The sequence below is a fragment of the Prosopis cineraria genome, unplaced genomic scaffold (genome assembly GCF_029017545.1).
Source record: "Prosopis cineraria cultivar Desert tree isolate PC_DT_omini unplaced genomic scaffold, ASM2901754v1 PC13, whole genome shotgun sequence".
Lineage (NCBI taxonomy): Eukaryota > Viridiplantae > Streptophyta > Magnoliopsida > Fabales > Fabaceae > Prosopis > Prosopis cineraria.
The window spans coordinates 5,005,228-5,033,039 of record NW_026555344.1 but is presented as its reverse complement, the minus strand read 5'-3'; the positions used below and the strand labels follow the sequence as shown (position 1 = coordinate 5,033,039).

The window sequence follows — 27,812 nt, the reverse complement described above, 5'->3', positions numbered from 1 at the left end:
ATGATACTGTAAGATCTCTGTCATAATTTGCCATGTGTCAAACAATAACATAAGATTCACTTCTATTCTTTGTACTCTTAAGTATAGCGTGGTTAAGGATGACAAAACTTGAACGATTAAGATATAGCAAATGCTTAACTACGACTGAGACACCCTCTTGCCAAGCGATAAAATATCCCTAATCAGATCTTATCTACTGCTTCCACCGTGGAACTCTAGACGGATATGGTACAGAATACATTGGCCTAATATAAACATGACTTATGGTGTAACCATAACAAACAAATGTGCAGGAAGGGGAAAAAAGAAAAATCTATCAGAAAACAAGGTAAAAAACCGATGCAGAAATTAAAATCAATGATAATCTATGATCGACCTTGTATTTCACCTACTTTAAGCCAAGAGAAAAGTTTCACCACGCGAACCTGCATGAACAAATCCACAAGAACCGAGGTTATTTGTGTTAAGCTATTGGTAATTAAAAAAAAAAAAAAAAAGGGTATTAAAATGGAGACAGAACTGTTTATTAGTACATTGTTCATAAATCTCTTTCACTAGTTGTAATACTGCATCAGCTTCTTCAGCAAATTTTGCAAGTCTTTCCGCCTCCTTGACTGCCTCAGCAGCCAGAAATGATTTGTTCTCAGCTTCTGCGAGTCTGTAGGCTGCAGTATCAGCAGCATCCTTGAAGGTCTCATAAGACGGCACCAAACTAGAGGCTGGTGGTTGATGTTGCCAGATGTCCTTTTCTTTCATTGGAAGTGTTTTTGCACCAGATGGGGCGTCCTTCTTTATCTTGTAACAATTTTGTATCTGCAGAGTTGGGCAGAGTTGAGAAATCAGCACCGCATAAACAGGAAATCAAGCTTCAAGATTATAGCAACTTGAATTTATTTATAGGTTTGCTTATGTGCACAGACTATATCATAGTAGAGGTTAGGTAGTAGCCCGATGGAAGCCGTGGAGCAGCTAGCTTGAGAGGCATTGCCAAATACATAGATACTTTATTGCAAAAGGCATTTTGAATAGCGGTGTGGCAGATACACGTTGTACCTATGGCTAGTGGGCTCTTGTTTAACGGGCCAAGGGTAAATCACGTGAAGTGTGTAGGTAAGCCGTAGGTCCAACAAAGCGTTTCCTTTAGCAATAACCAGAAGTCTTGTTGATTTCAACATTGCTGAAAACAAGAAAGGGGATAGAGAATCTCCCAGCCTAGCAACAGGCGAATTTAAGAGTAGCTTCTTTTCCCTTCCTGCACCTAATGTCCTCTGTCGAGTCATTGCCACAAAACTGCATCTGAGACATTCCTTCCTCCAATAATAAGCACTCTGAGCAGAGGAAATAGTACCCTTTGAAATTTCGCAGACAGATAATATACTAAGAGATTGGACAAACACTTGTGACCAAGATAGGTCTAAATCCTTCAACTCAACAGAAAGATCATTAAGAACTATAGTGATGAACTTATAAGATTGAGGCTTTTAAGTTTCAACGCAGATATGTTAGAGGATACCGCTTTTCTCTCTCTGTAAAACTACCAAAATTTTATTTCTTAAAATTAGTCAAAACTAGATGCAGGCCCACTATTAATGCATGGGGTCTAAAAAATAAGCCACACCATTCATGACTAAGGAATAGCACAGCTTCCTCTAGATTTTATATGTATTGCCAAATAGATATATTGATATTGACTGTCATTGAATTTTACAACTATTTGCAAGAGGTTCTAGGAAATGTATCACTGTGAAGCTACCCTGAAACAGAATCCCAACCTTGCATGAATCCATGAGGTCATCACCACAAAAATAGCAAATCCCATAAAAAACCCAAGCACCATTGCAGGATGTTATTGTAACGATGAGCTACTGACATGGCAAAATTAGTCAGCCTCACATGCCCCTACCATGTTAGAATTATCAGGTAATGTCATCTTAGTTAACGATTGCACTACAACGTCAATATTATTTCTGAATTGTGAAATCCAAAAACAAAAATGTCTTAGAGCACATTCATCGAGAGAAACTTCCAATAAAATTTGGGGATAATCTACGAAATAACATTAAAGAGGGATAAGTATGAAAACATATTCCATAAAGAAAGAAAAGGAATCAATGATTATTTGTATGGCAAGCACCAAAGTCAAGTCCCCAAGCAACAAGCTTCATGAAAGATAAAAGCTGAACAGGACAAAGAAGTTTCTTATATTGTGTAGAAGTAAAATTATTTATTCCATTCACCCAAAAATAAAAATGATTTATTCCAAGCAACCATCACAGAAAAGAAAGAAAGTATCATCAAGATTTACTGTCATGAATCTAAAGAAAAACACTCAAAAGCTGCAAGAAGAAAATTTTATATCTTTATTTTATGAATATCAAAGCAAAATAATATACCTTCTCAAGTTTCCCTTGAGCAACAAGCCTCCTCAACCTCGTACTTAATGCCCTTCTGAAATTTGGAGGAACCTCATGCCTTTTCTGCAGTATTATACTCAGTCATCGCCCTTAGTGAACTCAAGCATAGAAAGCACACTAGATAATACTCATTTTGACTAAACAATTAAGGACAACAAACACTTCCTATTACTTCACGCAGCCGCATAAACAAAAAAGTAGCTGTAACACAGACCTAACTGTTTGACTAAATGTAAATCAAAATGGTCATAACAAGAGTAATTAACCAGAGTCAGATGAGACATAATAAAACAACCAAATAAAGATATTACCCAAAAAAAAAAAAAAACAGCACTTTGACTGGAATAGTATTGTACAATGTTGAAGGTTATTGCAACTATTAGACCTTAACCATACCTCAATGAAACTAACAATGGTATTTATGTCAGAACCATTAGTATCTTTTATCGTTGACAGAGCTTCAAAAACCATTCCATTATACCTGGCAGAAACCAAAGAAGAAGGAGGAGGAGGAGACACAAATCCCTTAGGATATGATTTTAAATAAGTGGTAAAATAATAATCACAAGGGCAAGTTAAGTAGAACAGCAAGGAATTAACACCACTATCATAAGTTGAAGGAACTGATTGCCAAAACTGAAACCAGATAAGGTCTTTGCCAAATGTTTAGCGTCGAAATTGTTCATTTGTATTTTAGAATAATTCATTTAATTATTTTAAAACAAACCTTTGATAGAAGAAAAATATTTTTAAGCATGAACAGAGTTAATGAATGGAACAATCACTATGGCAGAATAAGACATCCTCCAAATGGAAAATAAACACTGCTTATAACGTCATTTTATACCATATTCATTCCAATAAAAATTAACATAAAGCATAAAATCTAGCCAATAGCATTGCAGCTCCTCTTGAGCTCAGGCAATCTTTTTATTCTTTTAATTTTCTCCACATGTTTTATGGGACTCTGTGACTTTGTTTTTATTCTGTCAACATTTCTCTACATATTTTATTAGGGTTGATATGTTAAAAAGATGAGTTCAATCAAAAAACCTTTTAAGTTATTATTTCTGCTATGCATCACACGGTGAAAAAAATATCTAGTTACATATAAAATAACAAAAAAGAAGAGTCACTAGATTTTTAAGCTGCCATTATTTTCCAACAACAAATCTATTCTGTATGGAAAATGAAAAGTGTAAATAGTATTGCAATATATTGTACGGGTCAACATTCATATAATTAAGATTTGTTAAATGCTTACAAGAGTAAAAATTAGGAAGAGACACAAAAGTATACCGTGGAGCATTTTTCACATCCTGTGCCTTTTGAGAAGCATCATCAATGACAGCATCAGAAGATGCACTTTGACGAACTGAAGTAACAGAAGTGGCATTTTGAAAACTAGCAGCTGGAGCAGGCATAACAGCTTTAATCTTTGGATTCCTAGCTTTGTCTTTAGAACCTTGAGCAGCAGTATTAACACTTAAGTTCCTCCATTTATCCTAGCAGGTCAAAAGGATAAAAACAAAGGAATGATGAAATATATGTGCAGATTTAACTTTGCGCAGGATTCAGAACCATTAAAAATAAAAATACACCCATGAGGATAATTTTAAATTTGCCAAATACAGAAAAAGAAGATGGTATAGGATAATATAAAGCATAGATGTCAAGTGTGTCGTCTGACATTGCAACTGCTCTAACAAATTGTCACATATATCAGACTCACATGGATGTGCGTAAAAAGAAAAAGAAAAGAAAAGAAAAAGATAGTTAGAGACACAGTAAGCACATCTTGGACTTTCGATAGACATTTCTTGCTCTAATGAAGCCAAAAACAGAGGAACAGGGAAAAGTCCTTTCCTATTCCGTTTGATGATAGTTAAAGTTCTCTTTTATTTTGTTTTTCTTGTTCCTTACTTCCGTAGGTTTGAGTGTCAAAACGCATTGCATATACGCACTCTATGAATTCATCCATGTAAGTTTCCGCAGTTCTTCATAAAAGACTGATCATAAAAGGAAGTTGTCTTTGTTAAGTGATCATCACCCTGTGGTTCATAAAATAGAAATTACAAAATCTGCCGATGAATTTTACAATAATTATTTCTTCAACAGTAAAAAATACTTAAACGTAAGCATATTAAAAGTACAAAGGACAAAAAGAAATTACCATGAAAATCAACAAAATGAAAACCTCAAAAGATAACCTTTGACTCAATTTGATCCTCAAAGTTTGAATATCTCATTAGAATCTTCCAAAGAATACTCTTTCTTCTATTTCTAGATGCACTCACATTAAACCGTAAAAAATAGTTGATTTGACGGTCAAGAGCTTAGTTCTCGCCAAAAATAGAAACACGCCTTGAAAGAGGATCATAACACTTGAAATAACACAACGCCATATTGTTTTGGTACCTAGTTATAAAAGATTCAAAAATATAGCTACTAACCAATCCAAGTCAGGCCAACATGGTCACCTCAGTAATCACCGTACCCACATGTTATATATTCAGGTAAGCAAAATTATCGGGAAAATAATTTACCAGCAGCAGCTATAGGGAATAAGGAACCCTAAGAAATCGTGCCAAGTAATAAATTTAATAGAATAGTCAAGGCAAGGCAAGGAAAAGGGAGTGAAAGAGTAAGTAACCTTGAGGTCAATGTTGGAACGATGAGTGAGAAAAGGCGCAAACTCGGGATCCTTGAGAATGTTCTTCCACTTGCCGGGACCGTGCTTCGCAATTCCGGCGAGTAATGCTTCTTCTTCCTCCGCCGTCCATTTCTGCTTCTGATTTCCCATTGGTTCTCCCCTCTTCACTCTTCTTGCGCCCTTGATAACACTCCTCTGTGTCACCTCAGCCTTTGGAACTGAAACACTTCGTTGCGTTTAAGATTCTGCGGTTCAATGAGAGACAGAAAAGCTTGTCTGCTGTCTCCCTCCCGCTGTGTTTCAGTCTCTCTCACCTATTTTTGTTTCTTGGGTACGTGTAGAAATATTTGGCCAAAAAGGATTTTCGTAGAAATATATTTTTATATAATTTTTTAATAAATATCTTTTAAAAATCTAATATTGGTTAATTTTTAAAAATTACAAATAAATAATCATAGACTAATATAGTCTACTATTTATGGTAAAAAATCAAATCAAAAAATTGATTGACTAACATCTGATTATTATAACTAGCACGTAATTAAAAATATTAATTTATTTAATAATATCTTATTAATATTTTAATGTTTAATAATTTAATATTATTATCATTTATAAATATTTTTATATAATTCACATGTTAATTTTTAAAGTTTATAAATAATTAAAATATATTTTTAGTGCTTTAATTTTGTACAGGATTTAATTTTAATCTCTTAATACATTATGGGAAAATACCTTTGTGGGTTCTTATAGTTTACCTTAGTTTTGAAATAGGTCCCTATACTTTCAATTGTTGTAATCAAACCCTTATATTTTTAACTGTTAAGCCCATTGGTCCTTTTCCATTTAACACTGTTAAAAGTTAACAGATTTATTAACTTTGTTAGTGTAAAATAATTAGAAGCCAGAAAGAGAAAAAAAATTGACACGCTGGACGGACACTATGGACTAGGAGAAGTGAAACATGAAATAGGTTATTCACGCTGGTTCTCTGTGAATGCCACTGTGGAAAACAAGAGATATCGCGAGGGTGGCCATTGCCAAAGCTTTTTTGGTTCTGCTTGATGGTCATTCTGATTCGTCTTCAGCTCACCTGTGCTGGTGAAAGAGGTAAGCTTTTTCATTGTCGTGTTTTTTCATACATCTTTGGTCACACTGGTGCTCTATGAACGTCATGGTGGATAACAAGAGAAAGAACACGTCGCTTTTGTGGCCAAAGCTTTTTTGGTTATGCTTCATTATCATTTGATTCGTCTTCAGTTCGCCTGTGCTGGTGAAAGAGGTAAGCTTTTTCATTGTTGTATTTTTCCATTCATCTGCGGTCGTGCATTTCTAGTTCTGCCCTGTTCCTTGCTATTAACATCTTCTTTCTTCAAACATGAATATTATATGCTTTGTATTGTATGCGTCAGACAGAGTAAGAATGAGAGAATGAGAGTTTGGTTTATGTCTATATTTCATCTACAGTCGTGCGTTTTCAATTCTGCCCTGTTCCTTGCTATCAGTGTGTGTCAGATAGAGTGACCAAGTCTTACTTTTTCAAATTCCTTCAACTAGATCTAGCTAAAATAATGAGACATACAAAATGTATTTTTTCAAATTGAGAATGAGTATGGAGCATAAAGTAAGTTACTTGGAGCTGTTGGCTATAATTATGTGATTTGGGTTGCAAAAATGGTTGTTGAAATGGGAATTGGAGTCCCTTCGGTGATGTGTAATGAAGATGATGCACCAGATCCAATGGTAAGAATCCTTACTTTTCATCTTGCTAATTCTAGTGTCTCCTGGAAGGCTGAAAGTTGTTTAATATCAAGTCCTTATTTTCTGTTGATTCTTATGATATATATTTTTAGGTGGCTAAATAACTTTGTTGGTCTCTTGAATTTCAATTAATTTTTAATTTGGTTCTTAGAGTTTAAAAGTTCTAGTTTAAATTAGTCTCCGACCTCTATCAATTGATCTTCACGAATATGCTGTTATGTATTTTTGATACAGCCAATTATTTTCCATATCAGCATTTTAAATATGTAAGAGAGTAATATAACATTTCCATATCCAAGATTCAAATTTAAATTAAAGGTTTCTCTATGGTAAACAAGATTCTACAAAGAGGGAGTTTGCCAAAGATTTGCTATCTTACACTGCACTTTTTGCAAGACTATTGTCTCTTCATTTAAAAAGATGTAAATGTGATAAAAGCAGGTAATGTGGCAATTTCTTTCTTTTTGGTGTTCCTCTGGTTGATAATTATGAAACCTCATAATGCTATAGGCACTGCATTTGATTATTTTGAATCTGCTCTCTCCAAATTGATGGTCCTTTCTTTCTTAGCCAATTCAGTTCGGTAAGTATACTTGTCCAATTCATGGTTATATGCAATACATTCTCTCTATTTTCATCCTATTATATATTGTCAAAGCATTCTTTTCATTAAACATCATATGTATATTGCATATTACTGCAGTATGATAGAGGAACAAATTTTAGACATATAGTTAGAGTTCCTTTCATCACTACTAGCTACAACATGATGGAGGAAATGGAAGATAGAGATCAAGAAAAGGAAGAGAATGAGCTTGAAGGCTATAACTTGCTGTATAAACTTTAATGCTATTAGGTTTTTAGTATTGTAGGAGTTAAGACTGTTAGAATGTACCAAAGTGGGCAGATTGACAAATTTATTTTCTTTCTTTTGTTGTAATTGATTTAAATTTAGTAGGTGGATATTCTACTTATAAATGTTGTACTTGTGCAAACAATTATTATTGAATGAAAAGTGATTTTTGTTGTTAATTTCTGATCTTTTATGCAACAACTTTAGGGGCCACAAGCATATTTTTTATGCTGATGCTTTGTAGTAAATATGTCAGTTTTACTACAAAACAATAGCAAGACTTAGCAGCAAATTATATAAGTTCTATAACTTATAATGCAGAATAAGACTTAGCAGCAAATTATATTAGCTTTACAACTTAAGGCTTTACAAATTATATCCGCAAATTATATCAGCAACAGCAAATCTTCTCTCCAATGCCTCCAATGTTCGTTTCCTTGAATCTTGAGTGATTGACTTTACAGCCATGGACACCTTCTTGCTATATGAATAAGAATAAGACTATCAAACTCTAAATACATTGAGAATACAAAGTTATCTAGACATACATTATAACACAAAAGAAAGAAACACCAATAAATTCTTTCCAATTTTTGTTCTCAAATGATAAAAGAATTATCTATCAATAAAGAAAAGCAAACAGCAGGAGGTCATGAAATCCCACTAAGTAAATAGAAACAAAGGAAAAGGGATATGAACAAAAGAGCAAGGGGTGAAAAGGGTGGAGGCATGATTGCAGACTGAAATTTCAATAAATTATATTAGCTTTGAAGCAATGTATAGCCATAACTTGAACTAATGCACAATAAAGATTATAATTAACTAAGTCTTAAACTAATGTATAGCCATAACTTGCACTAATGCATAATAAGAACTAATACAACAATGTATAGTCTTGGCATTTACAGCCATATCTAAAAAATTACAAACAAAACATATTAACTATCTAAAATGAAATACAATTAACTAAGTTTGACTGCTTGATTCTTCTCCTATGACCGCAAGTTCTTCAATTGTGACCATACTTCCTATAAGCTTTACACTTAACGCTTGCATTTTTTCTTCTCATTTTGTGTGGATGTGGTAGTTCATCCTTCTCCTTATTCTGTCGCTTTTTCAATCTACCTGGACGTTTGTGAAATATTGGTGGATCAATAGGCTCTGTTTCAATTCTATCCCACATTTCTTTTATATTGATTGGTTGTCTAATTGGATCATAACACTCTTCATATTTTTTTCATGGTAAGATATTCATTCACATATTGTTGAGGATCCTCACACTTCTCATAAATGCAAATAACAGCATGCTTGCAATTAACACTAAAATAAATTATAAATTCAATTTCATAAAGTGGGGAGTAAGTTATATCATTAATTTACCTGTAAGGGATTCCAAATAATTGCCACCACCGGCACTCACAAGTCTTTTTCTTAAATCAACAATAAACCTTTGACTGTTATATTGAAACTTCAAACTTGTCATCTCCAGCTCATCTCGATATCCATTTTCTAGACTCTTCAACCTCCTTGTCAAGCCTCTTACTGGGTCTTAAGCATACAGCACCCTTGCCACAATATTTTGCAACTTTAATTCAATTCTCTACAAATATATTCATCAATACATTCAAACCCAATCAAAGAGACCAACAATAGGAAGTTCTCTTACTTCTAACAACCGGCTATTGAAAGACTCTAATATATGATTCATAATCCTATCACTTGTTGAATACTTAGAAAAGTAAGACTTAGTACAACATGATGGAGGAAATGTCATTAAGTGATTGTGCGTTTCCTTTGACACGTTATGTAATTGTTTCATAAGTTCTCTCCAAGTTAGGGGTAAGTGGCTTTTGCTGCACGTATCACTAAATCTCTAACCACCGTTCCTCTACCAAACCTTGACTTTATGTTGGCATACAAGTGTCTAACACAAAATCTGTGCTCAACTCTTTCAAGCAATTCTTCAAATGCTTGAACTAAATCCTATATAACCAATCAAAGTAATTGTTAATTTCAAACTAATTTCACACACTCGAAACTATTAAAGAAAAATTAAACACATTTCTTTTGCTGATATAAGATAAAAACCCATTTCTTTTCAGCCATACTTCCAATATCATCAAATAAATTTTTTAAGGACCATGTCCAAGAATCTTTATTCTCAGTTTCAATCACTACCACGACTAAAGGAAAATATTGATCATTGGGGTCACGGGCAACGGCCACCAACAAAATACCATTAGACGTGCCTTTGAGGATGCAACCATCTAATCCAATAATTAACCTACATACATTATTGAAACCCCTTCTCATCGGTTCCGACCATACATACAATCTTTTAAACACACATAGGCAATCTACATAAGGATTATCAGTGACAAGAGAAAATATAGATTCTAGGTTTCTCTTTTTTAATTCATTACAAAAGTCTATTAACTTATTGTATTCTTCTTTATGATCTCCCTCAATCTTCTTCTTTGTAATCTTTCTAGCCTAAAATGCCTCGTTGATTGAAGGTTGAACCATGTAATCTTGTTTGACAATTGAAATCACATCCCCTAACTTTCAATTCTTGTTCATCTTCACATGATCTTCTATCTTGTCTGAAACCCACTTTGATGAAGCCAATTGTGAATTAAATGTTACCCCACAAGTATGCTTTGGTCCAATTGTTTTCACTCGAAAGGTCATTGTGCCACCAACTTTGCTTACAAATATCAACCAACCATACTCCTTCTTGCACGTAGCTTGGCATCTATTCTTATCATTTTTTATGAATGTAATATCATACCTATGCATCAAACAATACTTCCTGAGTACCTCTCGAAATTAATTAATTGAAGTAAACTCCATTCCCAACTTAAATTCAAAAACCTTACACATCTCAGCAAGATTGTATTTCTCATATCTTATTATTGGTTGGTCTCCCTCATCATCCACTACATACTCTTCATAAAACTCAGCATCCTCTGGGTCAGAAAGCATATTCAACAAGTTTTCATTAGGTAACTCAAATGGAATAATCTTTGATTGTATTGGATGAAATTTTGCTATATTAGAAACACTCCCACTCTCTCATCCCATATTTTGAACTATATCAACATCAATAAAATGATGGAAGTAATCATCATTTAACTCTGCCTCATTACTATCCTCAACTTGTATGCTTGAAACACTATCATCCTAATCCATCAAACTCTTATTCTCACTCTCCTTTTCTATTTCATCACCACGGCCTGTTTCTTTTTCATCTTGGGGTTTCATTAAAATGAAAGCAAGCTGAAATATAAACATAAACCAAACATGACCATTAAAGGAAATGACATAAACACGACAATAGAGAGCAAATAAAAATGAGACTTGGTTACTCTGTCTAACGCACGCTGATAGCAAGGAACTGGGCAGAATTGAAAATTCACAATCGAAGATGAAATGTAACATAAACGAAACTCTCATTCTCACTCTGTCTGACACACGTAATACAAAGCATAGAATATTCATGTTTGAAGAAAGAAGACGTTAATAGCAAGGAACAAGGCAGAATCAAAAACACACTACCAAAGATGAATGGAAAAACACAACAATGAAAAAGCTTACCTCTTTCACCAGTACAGGCAAACCGAAGACGAATCAGAATGATAATGAAGCAGAACTGAAAAAGCTTTGGCCACAAAAGCGACGTGTTCTTTCTCTTGTTCTCTATCGTGATGTTCACAGAGCACCAGTGTGACCGAAGATGAATGGAAAAACACGACAATGAAAAAGCTTACCTCTTTCACCAGCACAAGCGAGCCAAAGACGAATTAGAATGACAATCAAGCAGAATCGAAAAAGCTTTGGCAATGGCCACCCTCGCGACGTCTCTTGTTCTCCACAGTGGTGTTCACAGAGAACCAACGTGAATAACCTATTTCATGTTTCACTTCTCCTAGTCCACAGTGTCTATCTAGCGTGTCAATTTTTTTTCTCTTTGGCTTCTGATTATTTTACACTAACAAAGTTACAAAATATGTTAACTTTTAACAGTGTTAAATGGAAAAGGACTAATGGGCTTAACAATTAAAAATATAAGGGTTCAATTACAACAATTGAAAGTTAGGGACCTGATTCAAAAAAGGTAAATTATAAGGACCCACAAAGGTATTTTTCCATACACTATTTATATTTTTATTATTTTTATAAAAAATTTATATTCATAAAAATTTATAAAAAAACTTAATTATGTAAATTTTGAGTTATAAAATTATGTATTTAATTTTAAAATTATATAATTATTTAACAAAATTATAAAGTTTTTATTTTTTTAAAAAAAAATTTAAAATTTTTAACTTTCAGGATTAAAAAATTTAATCAATTATACTATAACAATTCAATTAAAATAAACTAAACTAGAAACATAATTTAAAATTAAATGAAATAATAAGAATGTGCAGATATAATTTCTCTTTTGTTTTTCATTGAATATTGCACTATTAAACACATATAATCACTATAAACTATAAAATTTATAGCACGTGACAATATTTTTTGTGGCGTAACATGACAATATTTACAAGCCATAAATAATCCTCATTATTTAAATTTCATAGCATAATGAAGGAAATCCACCTAGATTATTACTATATAAATTATCAGGCAAGTTCCATTTAGGAAGAGTGATAGAATTGTAAAAACATAATAATTATTGTTATTAAGAATATTATTTCTAAACATCCAAATACATCCACTTATGATAGTGTAACGCAAACACATAATCGCCAAGTGAAAGGACTTAGAATCCTTCTCACTTATTTTTACAGGAAGCCAACAACAAGCACAATCTAAAGTACACAAACACAGATCCTTCAGATAGATATGCTATTTGGAATTCCCTTCCCAGTGAGCCCAACTTCACTGGTAGGATAAAGCAAAGTGTAAGGCATATTCACTGGCCCATATCGGTTTCTCAATTTTGAGTCTTTGTTCCTGCTAGTGATCTTTCCCTCAATTTGTTCCAATTTCTTCCCAAATTTCTTGAACGCCTCCAATGGCGTCGTATCAGATGTCCAATTAGGGCTGTCCCTCTGCCCCAGATAGAACTCATCAGAAGTGTGCCTTGACAATATTTCTATTGTTGAAAGATCAGTGATGGTTTTGTCCTTTGGAGTTATTGTTTTCAGGAAAGCCTTGTGTGGATCCTTGGCTAGCTCATCATACTCTGGAGTTCCTTTCTCGGGCATGAATCTTCTGCTCAGAGTTGGGCGATTCAGAATGTAGCCTCCATATGGGTACTGTCCGAAATTGACTGCTGCATGGAGTGCTGAAGATACCCAGATGATTATTGTGCAGCTTTCAATTAGCTCTTCACGATTCTGCATCTTGAACCACGTTGGGTCATCTTTCTTGTCCCCATGACCTACCTCCACAGCTTCTTTCCACCATGACTGGAGTTCAGAGTCTCGTTTAACAGCATCATCAGTCTTATAGTAGAAGGAGATGTAGTCTTGGACCCATGTCCTGATTGCGAAATATATTTCCAGTCCATCTACAGCATAAGGGTAATCTTCAATCACCAGGCGAATTCCATTTGGAGAAGCTGGATCTGATTCTGCCATTCCCCTGGATCAAACAAAAAAGAAACAATCCCATGTTTAAATTCTGTGTTGTAACATGGTTTATTTTATTCACTGTTGGTCTGGTTTTAGGTGGTGAAATTTACCTCTTGAGAAGATCAGCAGGAAGTGCTTGCTCATAGAACTTCCAATCTTTGTAAATCTTGGAAGACATCTCTAGAGAATACCTTCCCCACAAGAATGTGTCTTCTATGATGCCGCCTGCATTGATTAAGACTTGACGAGCAAGTGCATTTATGTTCATGGTATCACGGTAGTGAGGAAGGAGAAGTTTATAAACCGGATGAAGCACACTGAGTTGCCTATTTGTTGCAATGATGAATGGCTCAATTACTGCATGAGTGTTCAACCTGTGAAACACGAACAAATTCATCAAACTAAGTTTGATGAAGAACATACATATTTGTTAAATTTAGTTGTATCAGAAATCATACCAATGGCTGATAAGCTGGTGAAAGCAAGAATCATTCACAACAACATAAGCTTTGGCTAATAACCAGATGGTACTCTCAACACCATGTTCTGCAGGCAAGAAAACTTCGCTGACCACACCAAATTGGTCTCCATTAGGATGAGGTTTACTCAATTCGATGGCCAATGGTTTTAGAGTTCCATCATCTTTCAAGACAAGGATTGTCCTGCTAGCATATGCCTTTGTAGAAGTTAAGTTGATCCTCCTCAAATATGGTATGATTGGATCATGGTGATCCAATATGAAAAGTTTCTTGTTCTTGATGGCCTATAAATACATTTTAAAAAATAGTCACTTTTATAGTCTATATCATAAACAAACATGTAGCTCTTGGCATAGTTCATTAAATAAATTGTGGAACTGATATAATTACCTTATCTACCGTGAGCCCACCCATGTTAATCTCTAGTTGTTGTTTGGTTATTTTACTAGTTTGATCACCGTAAACTTGACTGTCAAGTTTGCTTCTTGGCGGAAACTCCTGCAATGAAGTGTGCAAGTCAAAATCTGATAAGCAATTCATTAGATAATCAACAATATATCAAAATATGGAAAGATTTATATTTCAAGGCAAATAGACTTAAAACTCACCTCCAGGCGACAAATTAGGCCAGGATTCACGCCAGCAAGCATTTCTCTTGCAAATTCTTCATCAGTCATCCATCCAGATTTGTTTTCTGCTCCAAGTAATAAATCAAGAATTAGCATTATCAGAGATAACCACGGTCACTAATAGTTGATTGAGATATGCAAGATATACATATACCTCGAATTACTTGAGGAGTTGGAAATTTGAGGAGTCGTTCACCATCTGTTCTGAAAATTTCTTTTAGCATTTGTCCAGACAACTTGTCACTGATACTGTTTAGTATGCCTTCTGGTAACTTGATCCCTCTGTCATAGAGATCACGAACTTCTTCAAAGCTATCAAACTCCTTGTCAAAAAAGTTCAGTGATGGTTGAATACTTTGAGATACAGACTTCAATCCATAAGTGAGAAAGTCTGACATCTTCAAGTGTCCAAATTGTTCATCTCTGGGAACATAAATAGTAAATGACATTACTTTATCCAGTCTGCTCTCGGTGTTTGGATCTGTCAAAACGATATTATAAAGTACGTTAAAGTTGACAAAAAAACTAGCATTAAATCTAAAATCTACTGATCATGACACAGGCAAAAAGAGTTGAACCTTTTTCCGTCGGTGATCTCCCGGTTCTTCCCCGGCGAGGGTAGGGGTATGTGGATGAACCTCCAAGAACAGGACGACGAGTCTCTTCAGAACTTGGATCTCCAAGATCATTGTAGGTAGCATAATCATATATCCTTTCCCATTCTTTGCGCTCTCCTGTTCCATCTCCTCTCAGACTCACCAATTCTTCTTCTCTGTACTTCACCAATGGTGCTGGTGTTTCACTAGGAAGATAAGTCTGCAACATTTAACCACTTCCATCACTATCAAGATTTGAGCTAGATAAACCAAAGCCAAGCAGCATCATTGAATATAAGAAGTTTGATTCATTATTTTACCTTGTTTGAGAAGAAAATGCGATCTTTATTGTATTTTCTTGCTGGGTAAACCCAGGAGTTGCAGAGAAAGTGAATGTCACCATGATTTGGGAAGTCTTCAATAGTCAAACTCACTAAGAAAAACTCAGTCGCATGATTATTCCTTATGATAAATGCTCCTGGAATCCCAATATCATCTTCCCAATCAAAATGAACTGTAAATGCAGTTTGGCCTGATGTCAAAGTTGGCAATGTGGTAAGCCAACTCTCTAGAGTCGCAGGCTTCCCAACTTTCCCTTTCGATCCATTTGCTGCATAAATTAATATGCAAAAGAGAAAGTATTATTTATTTTGTCTTGTCTACTTTTATTATCTCTGAGACTCAAACTAAATTAAACAATCTCAGATCTGGACAGATATCATCAGATATGTATCCTAGTGATTATTTAAAGATTTAAAGAATAAGTAGTTAACGACAAATGTTACTATATTCAAATCTCAACTCTTTCATGTACTTAACGAGAAAAGGTCCAACTTAAATTCTGGTTTTAATGTTTTTCTCCTCTGAAAGTGATCTGAACCCCACGGACAGCCATAAAAGAAGCTTATTTTCAGCAGAGCAGAACACAACCTTGTTTGAGGTAAGAGTTTAATATACATATACACAGACACACAGATAAACTTCCTTCTTGTTTCTGATATACTACTGATGTAGCAGAATGAGGAGGAAGTTAAAGGAGCATACCGGGATCAGCATGAACAGCACTGACCAATTGGAGAGTGACACCTTGGCCGAGGAACTCACTGAATCCATCAAAGACAGTGGAAACAGTGCTGTTGAGGTCAATGTTCAACGCATTGTTCCTCATCAGCACCACTGTGCCTTTTATCTTCTTCCCCTTGTCAAATATGTTTCCAATCACAGGAATATTGGAGGGCTTGAGAATCGGAAACATCTTTCCCTCTCTTTCTCACACACTCAAAGAGGATGTTATACAAGTAAGTAAGAAAGTGATGCTTTTTCTTTTGCTTGTACAAGCTTGTGAGGATGCGATGAAGCTTTCATGGCTATTTATAGAGATGTTCATAGATAGGATGAGAAGATTTGAGAAATAATTATAATTATAATGCTCGGTTCTACAGTTCCTTTTATTTTAGTTTTCTTTAAAATTTAACCTTATCAACAGAAACCAACTTTAATTTGATAATGTTATAATATTTTTTTTTGGTGGCACAGTAATGATGTAATATTTAATGTATATGAAAACAGAAGCTAAATGCTTGATTAAAATTTTATAATAAAATATAACTTTTAGTTTTTGAATTTTGACTTAGAATAGTTCAGTTTTTATAATTTCTTGACTTGAAACAACCCAATCTCTATAATTTCTTAATTTAATAAAATATAAGGATTGAGTTGTATTGAATTATCAAACTGAAAATTCAAGAATAAAATTGATAATTGAGAAAAAATTTAAAAATTAAAAATTACTCCCTCCGTTTAAAAATGCAAGGCATTTTTAATCGAATCTCACATCTAATAAAGTAGTGACCTATTTTTAAATTAACCTCATCTTTTCATATTTATTTCTATTAAATATCTTATAATAAATATAAAGTCATTATCAATAAGAACACTTTTGAAAAAAAACAATGATTACGCCTTGAAAGATTAAAAATGCCTTACATTTTTTATCAATCAACTCTTCAAAAAATGCTTAATTGGGAGACTATATTATTACCAAAATATACTGCATGGATAGCGCATATGTTGCAATTCTTATTTGGATCAGTAGATCTGACCCTCAAGCTAGCATGAATCTAACTTTTTGTACAAAATCTATGGAGATTGAAGATTAGGTTTTCTGAACATGATTTACTCTATATTTAGATTTAGATTTGTAATAATATCTAAAATAGAGGGTAGCATAATAAGTAAAAAATATGCATGAACTGTATTTGTTGTTCCTAATCTTTGTTATTTAATTGTCGTTTTAAAATCAAGATTGTGAGATTGCGTTTTACTGATTTGCTCAAAGTTTCAAATAAACCTCATTATTCATGACTTGTGAAATGATTTGGCTTTTTACTAATTTTTGATATTTTACACGTTTTATAATTTTTTGGTTTAAAAATCCAAATTAATTATGTGTTGAATCGTTATTTCTAATGGTTAAATTAAAGATAAAACATTTCTATTCACAAGGCAAAAGTAAAAGGGAGAATTGCACTGTAGGCCTCAATAGAATCTGAAATGATTTTACAAGCTCAAAAGCCTCACTTGAAGTTAAGGTTTTCTAGTGAAAAAAAAAAATAAAATTGTGTCTTTGTGGAATAAATGAACCTTTTGTTGAAAATAAATAAATTTTAATTTATAAAACATGTGAACTATGTCAAATAAATGGGTGTTATGTTATAAATAAATGAATTTTAAATATTACTTATGAATATTTCGTTATGTATTTCAAAAGACAATTCTATTTTTTACCAAAAAAAAATTGCAAAACAAGCCCTTAAGCTTTTAGCAAATATATTTATTCTAGGGCAGTGCAATTCTCCCAAAGTGAAAGCACCAAAAGAAAAGGACAGGTTGGTTTGAAAGGTCGTTTGGCCCCAAGAGAAAGAAAGAAAGAAAGAAACAGTCTTTTACCCTTTCACACGGACAAAGTGTTACCGTCCGTCATCAAAACTCAAAACTCAGAAGTTCTTTTCAAGGCACGTGCATCATGTTTGTTGATGATTGAATTTTTTTTAAAAAAAAAAAAGGAAGAAAAGGAATGAGGATAAAAGTGTCCTTTCATGACTGATTGGAGGTTGGGAACTGAATAAATAAATAGAGTAGTAAATAAACAAATAACGTTCATAAAAAAAAAGTAAATCAATAAATAAAATGCGATAACGTTATCATTATTTTGCATGTGATTGAAACTATGAGGAGATGGCCTTTTTCTTTCTCTGATCCGAACAGGATAGGATAAGAGATGCTAAAGTTTACTTTTTAGAACGAGTGAGTTTGGATGCATTGGAAATTAAAAAAAAAAAAAAGGTGATAACGTAATATCTTTTGCATGAAAATATATAAAAACATTTTTTTACCAATCAATGTTGATCTAAAATATAGAATATTTTATAACTGTAAAAAGTCGATAGTGTTAAAAATTTCTTTTCTACAAACACTTTTATTAATTGTAGTGAAGAGAGAAATTAAACAAGATACTGGTACAAATTAAAGATAATCAAGGTATGTTGATTTTAATTAGAAGGTAATTTAATAAAATAATAATATTTTCATACAATTTTATTGATACAAACCATGTTTAACTAATTAGTTCTTATGAAATACAGTAGTTAACAGTGTATTATATTTTGAAATGGAAGGGATATTATTTTGGCTTGTGATTGAAAGTCATTAATTGATCAGAAAGTCCGAAAGATAACATATCATAGTAGTCTATTATATTATTATATGTGTACTTTTTAAAACAAAATAATCTATATTATAAAGTTAAACATTGAGCATATATTTTAAAAAATTAATGAACTGCATTATTTAGATATAATGTAACTTGTCATCAGACTTCATACAATGTATCAAGTTAAATGGTCATTCTTCAATTCTTATTTATGAGCCACTTCTTATAAGTTTTTTATATTCCTGTTTATACGTCTTTTTGTAGTTTTTAAAATTAATTAATATTTTTAATATATAATGCTCTGGGCATGAAAATTATAGAGTGAATAGAGATGACAAATAATTTTATTTTATTAAAGATATTTGTGAAAATATAAGGTAATTTTAAGACAATTAATTTGTTTTAACTAATTTTTTTATTCATGTAACATTAGCATAAAAAAAAGACATAGAAATATAAATTAAGAGCATATTATAATACATTTTCATCTTTGGAGGTATTGTGCTCTGATGCTCCATAACGCTTCCATACTTTTTACCGTTTCTGTCTTAATTTATTAGACCTTTTTTAGAAAGATTTATCATTCAGAATATAAAATAATTTAATAAAAATAAATAAATTGTATTGATAATTTTTTTAATATTACATTTTTTATTATATTCTCTCGTTTAATATTTTTTGTAAATGAAGTATTAAATTAAATATATTTTAGATATTTTTATTTTAATAAAGTAAGATTATAAAATATATTTAGTAAATTCTATTAACATGCTGTTTAATCTGTTGGCAACATGAGTGTGGAGAATATTTAGGTCATGTTTAAAATTATTTTTATTTTTATTATTTTAAAAATTAATATTTTATAAAATATGTTTTAAAATAAAAAAATAACGAGTGTTTTTATCATTCTCTTATATTCTCTAAAATAATAATTTTAAAATACCTAAAAGTTATTTTTATTTTTTTATTCTTTAAAATAATATTTTATTTTTTATTTAAAATATTTTTTAAAAATATGTTATTAAAAATTTTTTTATTCTTTTATTTAAAAAAATAAAAAAATTTATAAAATAGATTGCCAAATAGGCTCTCGATCTCTTTCACATGATTATCTGCTGGTACCTCAAGGTTTCTTGTTTGGGCCCCCCCCCCCAAAAAAAAAAAAAAAACCTCAAGGTGCCTTCATAATCTCTCAGTCTATATAATCGTGCCTATTACTGGTAGTTAGAAAGATCTGCAATCTTAATTAAATTACTGAAGCGGCTGGTCAAATCAAATTAGTATATTCCTTTGGGAAACTAATATTAAAATAACTCACCAACGTGAAAAATTTGATGTGCTAATAACAATAATTAATTAATTATACATATTTATTTATGATGAGTTTGAGTCTTGTGCAGTAACATACACAGTTTATAATCCACTTTCATTGGAAACTTGGTGCAATACCATTTTCCACACTCTTTAATATAGAACGTTTAAATAATTATTTTTTTCTAAATGTTCTACCCTTGATTTGCAGATTAACTAGTTGAACAAACTCCTAACAAAAATATCGTCTAATTAATAAATATTATTGAGAACCGATTTTATAATTTTAAAAAATTTACTTAGTTTTACTAAATTCTTGATCCTTGTATAGCTAGAAAGAATAATTAATAGATTCTTATAATAAGCAACGAGGGAGTAAATGGAGAGAAATTCTTGCATGAATTTAATATACCACGCCACTCATACTCTATTATTATTAACAGCAAAATAATTTTATATTTATAAATTATAGTTATATAATGTGACATATTTTTTTTGAATAGAACATAAATGACATAAAATGCATATATGAATTTCTCTTAAATTGTATGGCTCCCCCAATTATTACTCCCTCCATCCTTTTTTACGAGAATCTTTTGAGAAGTATGTTGTTCCTTTTTTATGAGAGCATGCTCGAAATTATAGGAATAATTGTATTGATGGTAGAGTTGGAAGGTGATAAAAATAATGAGTAGTCCTTTAACCTAAAAATGAAAAACACAGAGACTTAATTAAGGGTAGAACCGAAAAGAAGGGGAAAAAAATTAGTTCATCAACTAATCTCTTTGATACTATATATATAATAAATTAACAATTCACAATATAAAAGAATTTGATATTGTATGAGCTCCTTGAATGAAAAATAATTAGTAACTGAGTTTTAATTTTATTCTTTCACAATTTTTTACTAGTGGAGAAAAATGTTATTGTATATGATATAATAAACATTTTTGTTATCAAATGACACAATAAATATACTTAAAAATAACAAATTAAAAAAATTCTATCTTTTTCAAGCATATCAATAATTTTGATCTTGAGTAGATAATTAAAAATAACTTATATGTAAAACTGAAGGAGAAGTTATAACATCATTTATTCGAGTTTGTTTTAATATACTGGCAAAAAAAAAAGAATTTATTTTAATATCGATTCTTTTGGATAATTATTGCGCATTGACCTAATGGCGGACTCTTGGTTCGAGCAGTGTACACAACTTTTCAAAATCAAAGCGACGAATTCTTGCTTTTCTAGTTTTCTCAGTGATGCTATGTTATGGACCGGCCAGCGCCAAAGATGATCTGTCGATTGCTCATTATTACATTTGTTTTTTGGGTTATGCATCATTTTTTTTCTTTAAATTATACATAAAAAGTAATAAATATCCTCAAATTTACTTATAAATTAATTTCATCCTTTAATTTTAAAGTTTTTTTTATCAATCTAACATTAAAAACACTTAAGTTTTGTTAGTCATTAGTGAGGCTCACTATTTTTTAATATTTTTTATTAAGTTAAGACTCTTTTTTGTCCTTCACTTTATTCAAAAAGTCATTTTTATCCTCTAATTCATATATTTTATAATTAAAAAAATAAAAATATAATATAGGGCCTACCAACAGCCAATTAATAGTAAAAAAATGATAAAATAATAAAAAATCTTTAAAATTAAAAATAAAATTGATTCATTATTAAATTTAAAAAAATTATATTTTTTTATTTACAGTTCAAAAGTAAAAATAAATCTTATGAATTTAAGAAAGATAACTTTTAAAGTGACTGTTTTTTCAAGAAAGATGCAAACATATTAATTAAAAGAAGACAACACGTAGTAAAAAGACAAGATAAAAAAGGTCCCTCGGAGTTACAGAGCGAGTGAACTCAGTTAAGTCAAAAATCCAAGAAAAGTGATGGGTAAAGGTGAAAATATCGGAGAAATTATTGCATTGAAGGTTATAATTGTTGTTTTTAATAAAAACAATATATGATAAACTGATTTAACCAAATAAAATTTAATATATCATTATTTTTAATAATTTTACATTAAAAATTTATTTAATTTTTTTCTCTTGCATTATTAATATCAAAATTTAATTTATATTTATAGCTATTTAACCAGACATATTTTTATTTGAACTGATGATTAATAATAAAGGGATATTATTGCAGTGAAACGGATGAAGCATGCATGAGTATATAATTTCGTTAGGGAGGCATTGGTTACGTGGCAGAAAATAGGGGGTGGGACGTGTTTCACGTGGGGATGTCCATTAGCAGTACTGTGTCTGTATTAGGGTTTGAGGTCGGGTGGGAAAATAAAGAAAAAGAGACGATGGAGACGACAAAGTGATAAAGGTTGGTTTAATGGTTTCCATTCCATGCATGACTGATACCCTCAGTGGCCTTTTCCACTATTGAAAATGCACTCCCTATGTGAAAATTGTGAGATATTTCTTTTGAGTAGTCCATCCTGATTTAAAATCATGGTAATTGTAAAATATTTGGACCAGCTAGTTGGACCGGCAATCTGGTGAACCGATAATCGAGCCAGTCTAGCTAGTTGACAAGTAGAATCGAGAAAGTTGTGAATCAGCCAATCGGCTTCAACCCGGGTGATAGTTAATGAGTCGACTCGAGTTACTCTTATTATTGTTTTCTTTTTTTTTCTCTCTCTTTCATCTTTTAAATATTCAAGCCCAAATAAAATTTAAATCCTTTAATTAATATTTTAAATGCTGTTGTATTTTATTATTATTATAAACCTATACTTAATATTTGCATGAGACATGTATAAGATTTTATGGATGGATTCTTCATTTACTTTGAAAATTAAAGACTTCTTTGTTTGAATATTAATGTTTTTTATAGTCAAATATGAATATTTCTGTATAGTTAAATTTAAATATATTACTTTAATTATGATTGATCTGACTCTTGTTTAACCCCTAATTGAACCAATAACTCTTAAAACATTATCTCAATCAGTTCAATGATTTATTTGATTTTCAATACATTATCTGAAATATAAAACACTTAATATTTTTAAAATTTATTCACTCATTAATTAACACAGACATGTGAAATAATTTTCCAGTTTCTGTTATGAGGCGCCTTATAGAAATTTTTTGGACGAAGAATATGGTTAGAAGGGTGTTGTGATTTGGATTGGAGGAAGAATGTGTGTGTGTGTGTTATGTTGTTCCTAAGAGTAAGTTATAAAACATTTTGTTGTTATTTATAAGTCATTATTTAAACCTCTTCATTTCTTATTCAGGATCATCCTATTGATACGATTTTATCTGTTGATTCTTATTAAGATTATTTACAAAATTTAATAAAATCCTTTCATGAAAATAAATTTAATTAATTAAATTAATGTGCGTGTCCCCTAATTTAAAAAGATGCTCCATATATATACAGATTCTTACTTTCCACGTGTTTTTGTAAATTTCCCACCCACGCGAAGCACGACCGTGTTGGTCCCCAGGACCTAATATATTCCTTCGATTATTGATCTGTGGAATTGATAATGATTGTGCGCGTGGTGGACCCGATCGACGATAATATATCGCAACGCGACATGGTTATTAATTAATCCGTTATGAAAAGCAACGAAGCTTTCACACACTTGCGGTCAAAACAAAAGAGACGTTTTCACATTTGCATTCAACTAACGCAAAAATGATTTACAATCTCTCTCTCACACACACATGTCATATTCATATTATTGAAATTTAAATCAATACAAATGATTGAATCAATAAATTATGGGATTAATAATTTGACCAGTTTAATAAAATAATTCACTCATATAACAGTTTAATTCTAATTTAATTATATTTTTAATTATTAACCTTTGAACTAATATTTTAACAAGTTTAATGATCAATCCAGCATTCACTATCCTTAGAACTAAAATACATTCAGCACAGCTTTTTAAAATAATAAACATTCTCTGTGTTTTTTTTTTCTTTTGGGTTATGCAGAATAAGCATGGTCAATCGATGGATCTAATGGAAGCCAGAATATTTACAGGTGAAAAAAAGAATAAGGAAAAAGGAAATGCAAGGCTCAAAATTGACATAAAAATTGATAATTATTTGATTTATAAAGTTCATGTTCAAAATAAAAATAAATTTCGCAAATACTTATTGAAGTTTTTTAAAATCACATAAGAATTAAAAAGAATTGTGTAAATTTTTTTTTCATATAACTATCTAATTGGGTTATATTTAAAGTTTGGTGGATTTAATTGAGAGTCGCTCTAAGGACCACTTTTTGAAAGCCACTGTCATTGTAATTTACTACTTTATTTATTTAAAATATCCATTATCCATTAAGAACCAAGATCCTTGTGGGTCTGAAAATTGTTATAGTTAGGTCACTTTCAAGATAAAAAAAATGAGATCATAAAAATTTCAGTCCCTTAAATTTGTCTCAATTATTAATTTAGTCTTTTAAGTTTTATTTTTATTAATTTAATTCCTTAAACTTACCCCAATTAAGCATGGTCAATCGATGGATCTAATGGAAGCCAGAATATTTACAGGTGAAAAAAAGAATAAGGAAAAGGAAATGCAAGGCTCAAAATTGACATAAAAATTGATAATTATTTGATTTATAAAGTTCATGGTCAAAATAAAAATAAATTTCACAAATACTTATTAAATTTTTTAAAATCACATAAGAATTAAAAAGAATTGTGTAATTTTTTTTTCATATAACTATCTAATTGGGTTATATTTAAAGTTTGGTGGATTTAATTGAGAGTCGCTCTAAGGACCACTTTTTGAAAGCCACTGTCATTGTAATTTACTACTTTATTTATTTAAAATATCCATTATCCATTAAGAACCAAGATCCTTGTGGGTCTGAAAATTGTTATAGTTAGGTCACTTTCAAGATAAAAAAAATTGAGATCATAAAAATTTCAGTCCCTTAAATTTATCTCAATTATTAATTTAGTCTTTTAAGTTTTATTTTTATTAATTTAATTCCTTAAACTTACCCCAATTAAGCATGGTCAATCGATGGATCTAATGGAAGCCAGAATATTTACAGGTGAAAAAAGAATAAGGAAAAAGGAAATGCAAGGCTCAAAATTGACATAAAAATTGATAATTATTTGATTTATAAAGTTCATGTTCAAAATAAAAATAAATTTCACAAATACTTATTAAATTTTTTTAAAATCACATAAGAATTAAAAAGAATTGTGTAATTTTTTTTTTTCATATAACTATCTAATTGGGTTATATTTAAAGTTTGGTGGATTTAATTGAGAGTCGCTCTAAGGACCACTTTTGAAAGCCACTGTCATTGTAATTTACTACTTTATTTATTTAAAATATCCATTATCCATTAAGAACCAAGATCCTTGTGGGTCTGAAAATTGTTATAGTTAGGTCACTTTCAAGATAAAAAAAATTGAGATCATAAAAATTTCAGTCCCTTAAATTTATCTCAATTATTAATTTAGTTTTTTAAGTTTTATTTTTATTAATTTAATTCCTTAAACTTACCCCAATTATCATTTATCAATCTGGGCCTAATTGTTTGAATTGGAGGGTGACATTGTTAAAATTGATTGACATAGATAATAGAATATCAGTAGCAACTATGTGGATTAATGGAAAAAGTGAAATTATTTAAGTAGAGAAAAAACATACTTAAATTTTAAAAAATGAAAGAACAAAATACGATATAAGAAACTAGATTAATTAAAAGTAAATTGATTTGATGACTAATTTATTTATATTTAACTAAATATACATGCGAAGTTATTAAAATATTTTATATATTAAATTAATTTGCACTTGCATACAACATAAAAAAGAACTGTGATATGGGATGCGGAAATAGAATCGTACTAGTTTAGAAACAGAATTCTGAAACACAACAAAACACAAGAACAAAAAAAAGATAAAATTTGTGACGAAAATAAAGAAAGAAAGAAAAATAAACAACGGGATAATGATCAAGAATAAAATTCTCTAGAGCCCCTGCCTCTAGGAACTTCAATCTTTGAAGACATCACAAGAGTTGTACTTAAGAAAATGAGTCAAGTCAACGGGCCACTAAAATAGGAAATAATTAAGAATACAATTGAAGGATAATAAAAGATTTAAAATCACGCCACCATTGATTTCTTCACTAGGGTTTCATGCTTTCTTGCTTGCAAGAGGCTCCACTTGTAGTCTTCCTTACATTGAGCTAAGGTTTACATCTCTTGGGCTTGACTCCTCATGGATTTAAATCTTAACCACATTATACACATATAGATGCTCTCCTTTAGATTTAAGAGGAGTGCCCTAATACTCTCCAAGCTCTTAGACTTCTTATACAAGACTAGGCAAGGCTTACTTCATAGCTTTAATTCGAGCTCTTATTATTTGTAACACACCAATTTTTTTTTTATAATTTAATTCAACCATAGTTGGGTTACAGCCACCCAACACATTTTATATCAATAAATTCAATATAAAAATATTTTATAATTGGCTTAAACTTGCATAATACAACATTTCAGATAAATTTTTACCTCCCACATGCCATTAGGCTAAATCACATTTATACATCCTTATACTCCTAACAAGTAAACTAAATCACATTTGTCCATCCTTATACTCCCAACAAGTAAAATAAATAATTTAGTCAATTTTCAAAACAAGCCAGTTATTTGACCTCATAATCATACCAGTTTAACAAATTCAAAGTAAACTAAATATTAAAATTACAGTCATCCAAAGTGTACCAAAACTATAAATAGTTTGAAAGGTATAATTACATTTATATATTCAAATAATTGTCAATAAACAAAAAGCTCTAATATTGACAATATAAAATATTATAAATCATAAATTAAATACCCAAAAGAGATAGTGGATCTATGCCACTAAGCCTCTGGGACTCCTCTATGTGTCACTCGTGGCTCTTCTCCTGAAAATTATTAACCACATAATGAAACTTAAAAGTCCCAGTAACCATAGCCAATTTATGATAGTATATACAAACAGTTAAGTGTGTGCTTATTGAGTGAGAATTAAAAATATATAATTCTAACAAATATAAGAAATATTACAATACACACAAATAACCATCCTTATATCCCTCCATTAACCTCGAGCCGTAGCCCTCACTGGGTGCTAAATTACCCGGCCAAAGGTAGATTAGCTCGAGCCCTTACAAGCCACTTATTGAGCTCCAATAGGGGCGTACCACGTGGTGCATAAATACAACAATAGCAAATCTCCCAACACCTTTCACAATAATCAAACAAAATTCATAACAATATTGCACAATTATAATATTACAAAGTTCATAATTTTCTCAATAATCATTCAATTAACATGAAGTAACACTAATCACAAATTAAAAGCATCGTTACCTTATGGCTTTTTCAATAAATTATTCCTTAAAATTCTCTCCCACCACAATTTTCACCAATAATGCAATCTACAAATAACATATTATTATAAATATTAGTTTCAATTTTTAAAACTAATAAAATAATTCTAATAATAGAATTAAAAATGTAACATAATTTCTGATCTCAATCTTAATACAAATCTAGAGCTAATACTATTAAGTAAAATTTTTAACTCCTCTTTTAATTATCAATAAACATAATAATCTAAAAATCAACTTCTAAACTAATTTTTATTATCAAAATTTTCTTTTTATTTTATAAATTCGCACCTAAAATGCCCAAAAATTAAAAATTGAGTCTCTAGCTTTGAATCATAATCCTATAGCCATAAAAATTCATTTTCCATCCTAAATAATTATCTAAACCTCAATAAATCAACATATA

General features: G+C 31.0%; 2 protein-coding genes across 4 annotated transcripts; both read right to left on the bottom strand.

Moving 5' to 3' along the window:
* Position 1: 1 nt before the first annotated feature.
* On the bottom strand, positions 2-5,384 carry LOC129291597 (telomere repeat-binding factor 4-like). Of its 3 annotated transcripts, none has more exons than XM_054929052.1 (6): positions 5,068-5,384; positions 3,714-3,919; positions 2,811-2,895; positions 2,394-2,477; positions 521-813; positions 2-425 (listed from the first exon to the last, which is right to left on the bottom strand). In XM_054929052.1, the coding sequence occupies exons 1-6, from the start codon at positions 5,215-5,217 to the stop codon at positions 413-415; spliced, it is 831 nt and encodes a 276-aa protein (XP_054785027.1). In that variant the 5' UTR covers positions 5,218-5,384; the 3' UTR covers positions 2-412. The 3 variants fall into 3 exon arrangements, with proteins under 3 accessions (XP_054785027.1, XP_054785026.1, XP_054785029.1); XM_054929051.1 differs by having other exon boundaries at positions 534-813; XM_054929054.1 differs by lacking the exon at positions 2-425 and adding an exon at positions 1,054-1,328 and having other exon boundaries at positions 643-813.
* A 6,959-nt stretch (positions 5,385-12,343) lies between these two features.
* LOC129291504 (seed linoleate 9S-lipoxygenase-3-like) lies at positions 12,344-16,325 on the bottom strand. The gene is made up of 9 exons (XM_054928899.1): positions 16,021-16,325; positions 15,297-15,586; positions 14,959-15,196; positions 14,535-14,861; positions 14,360-14,445; positions 14,142-14,249; positions 13,731-14,035; positions 13,383-13,646; positions 12,344-13,282 (listed from the first exon to the last, which is right to left on the bottom strand). The coding sequence occupies exons 1-9, from the start codon at positions 16,229-16,231 to the stop codon at positions 12,529-12,531; spliced, it is 2,583 nt and encodes an 860-aa protein (XP_054784874.1). The 5' UTR covers positions 16,232-16,325; the 3' UTR covers positions 12,344-12,528.
* Between the last annotated feature and the right edge of the window lie 11,487 nt (positions 16,326-27,812).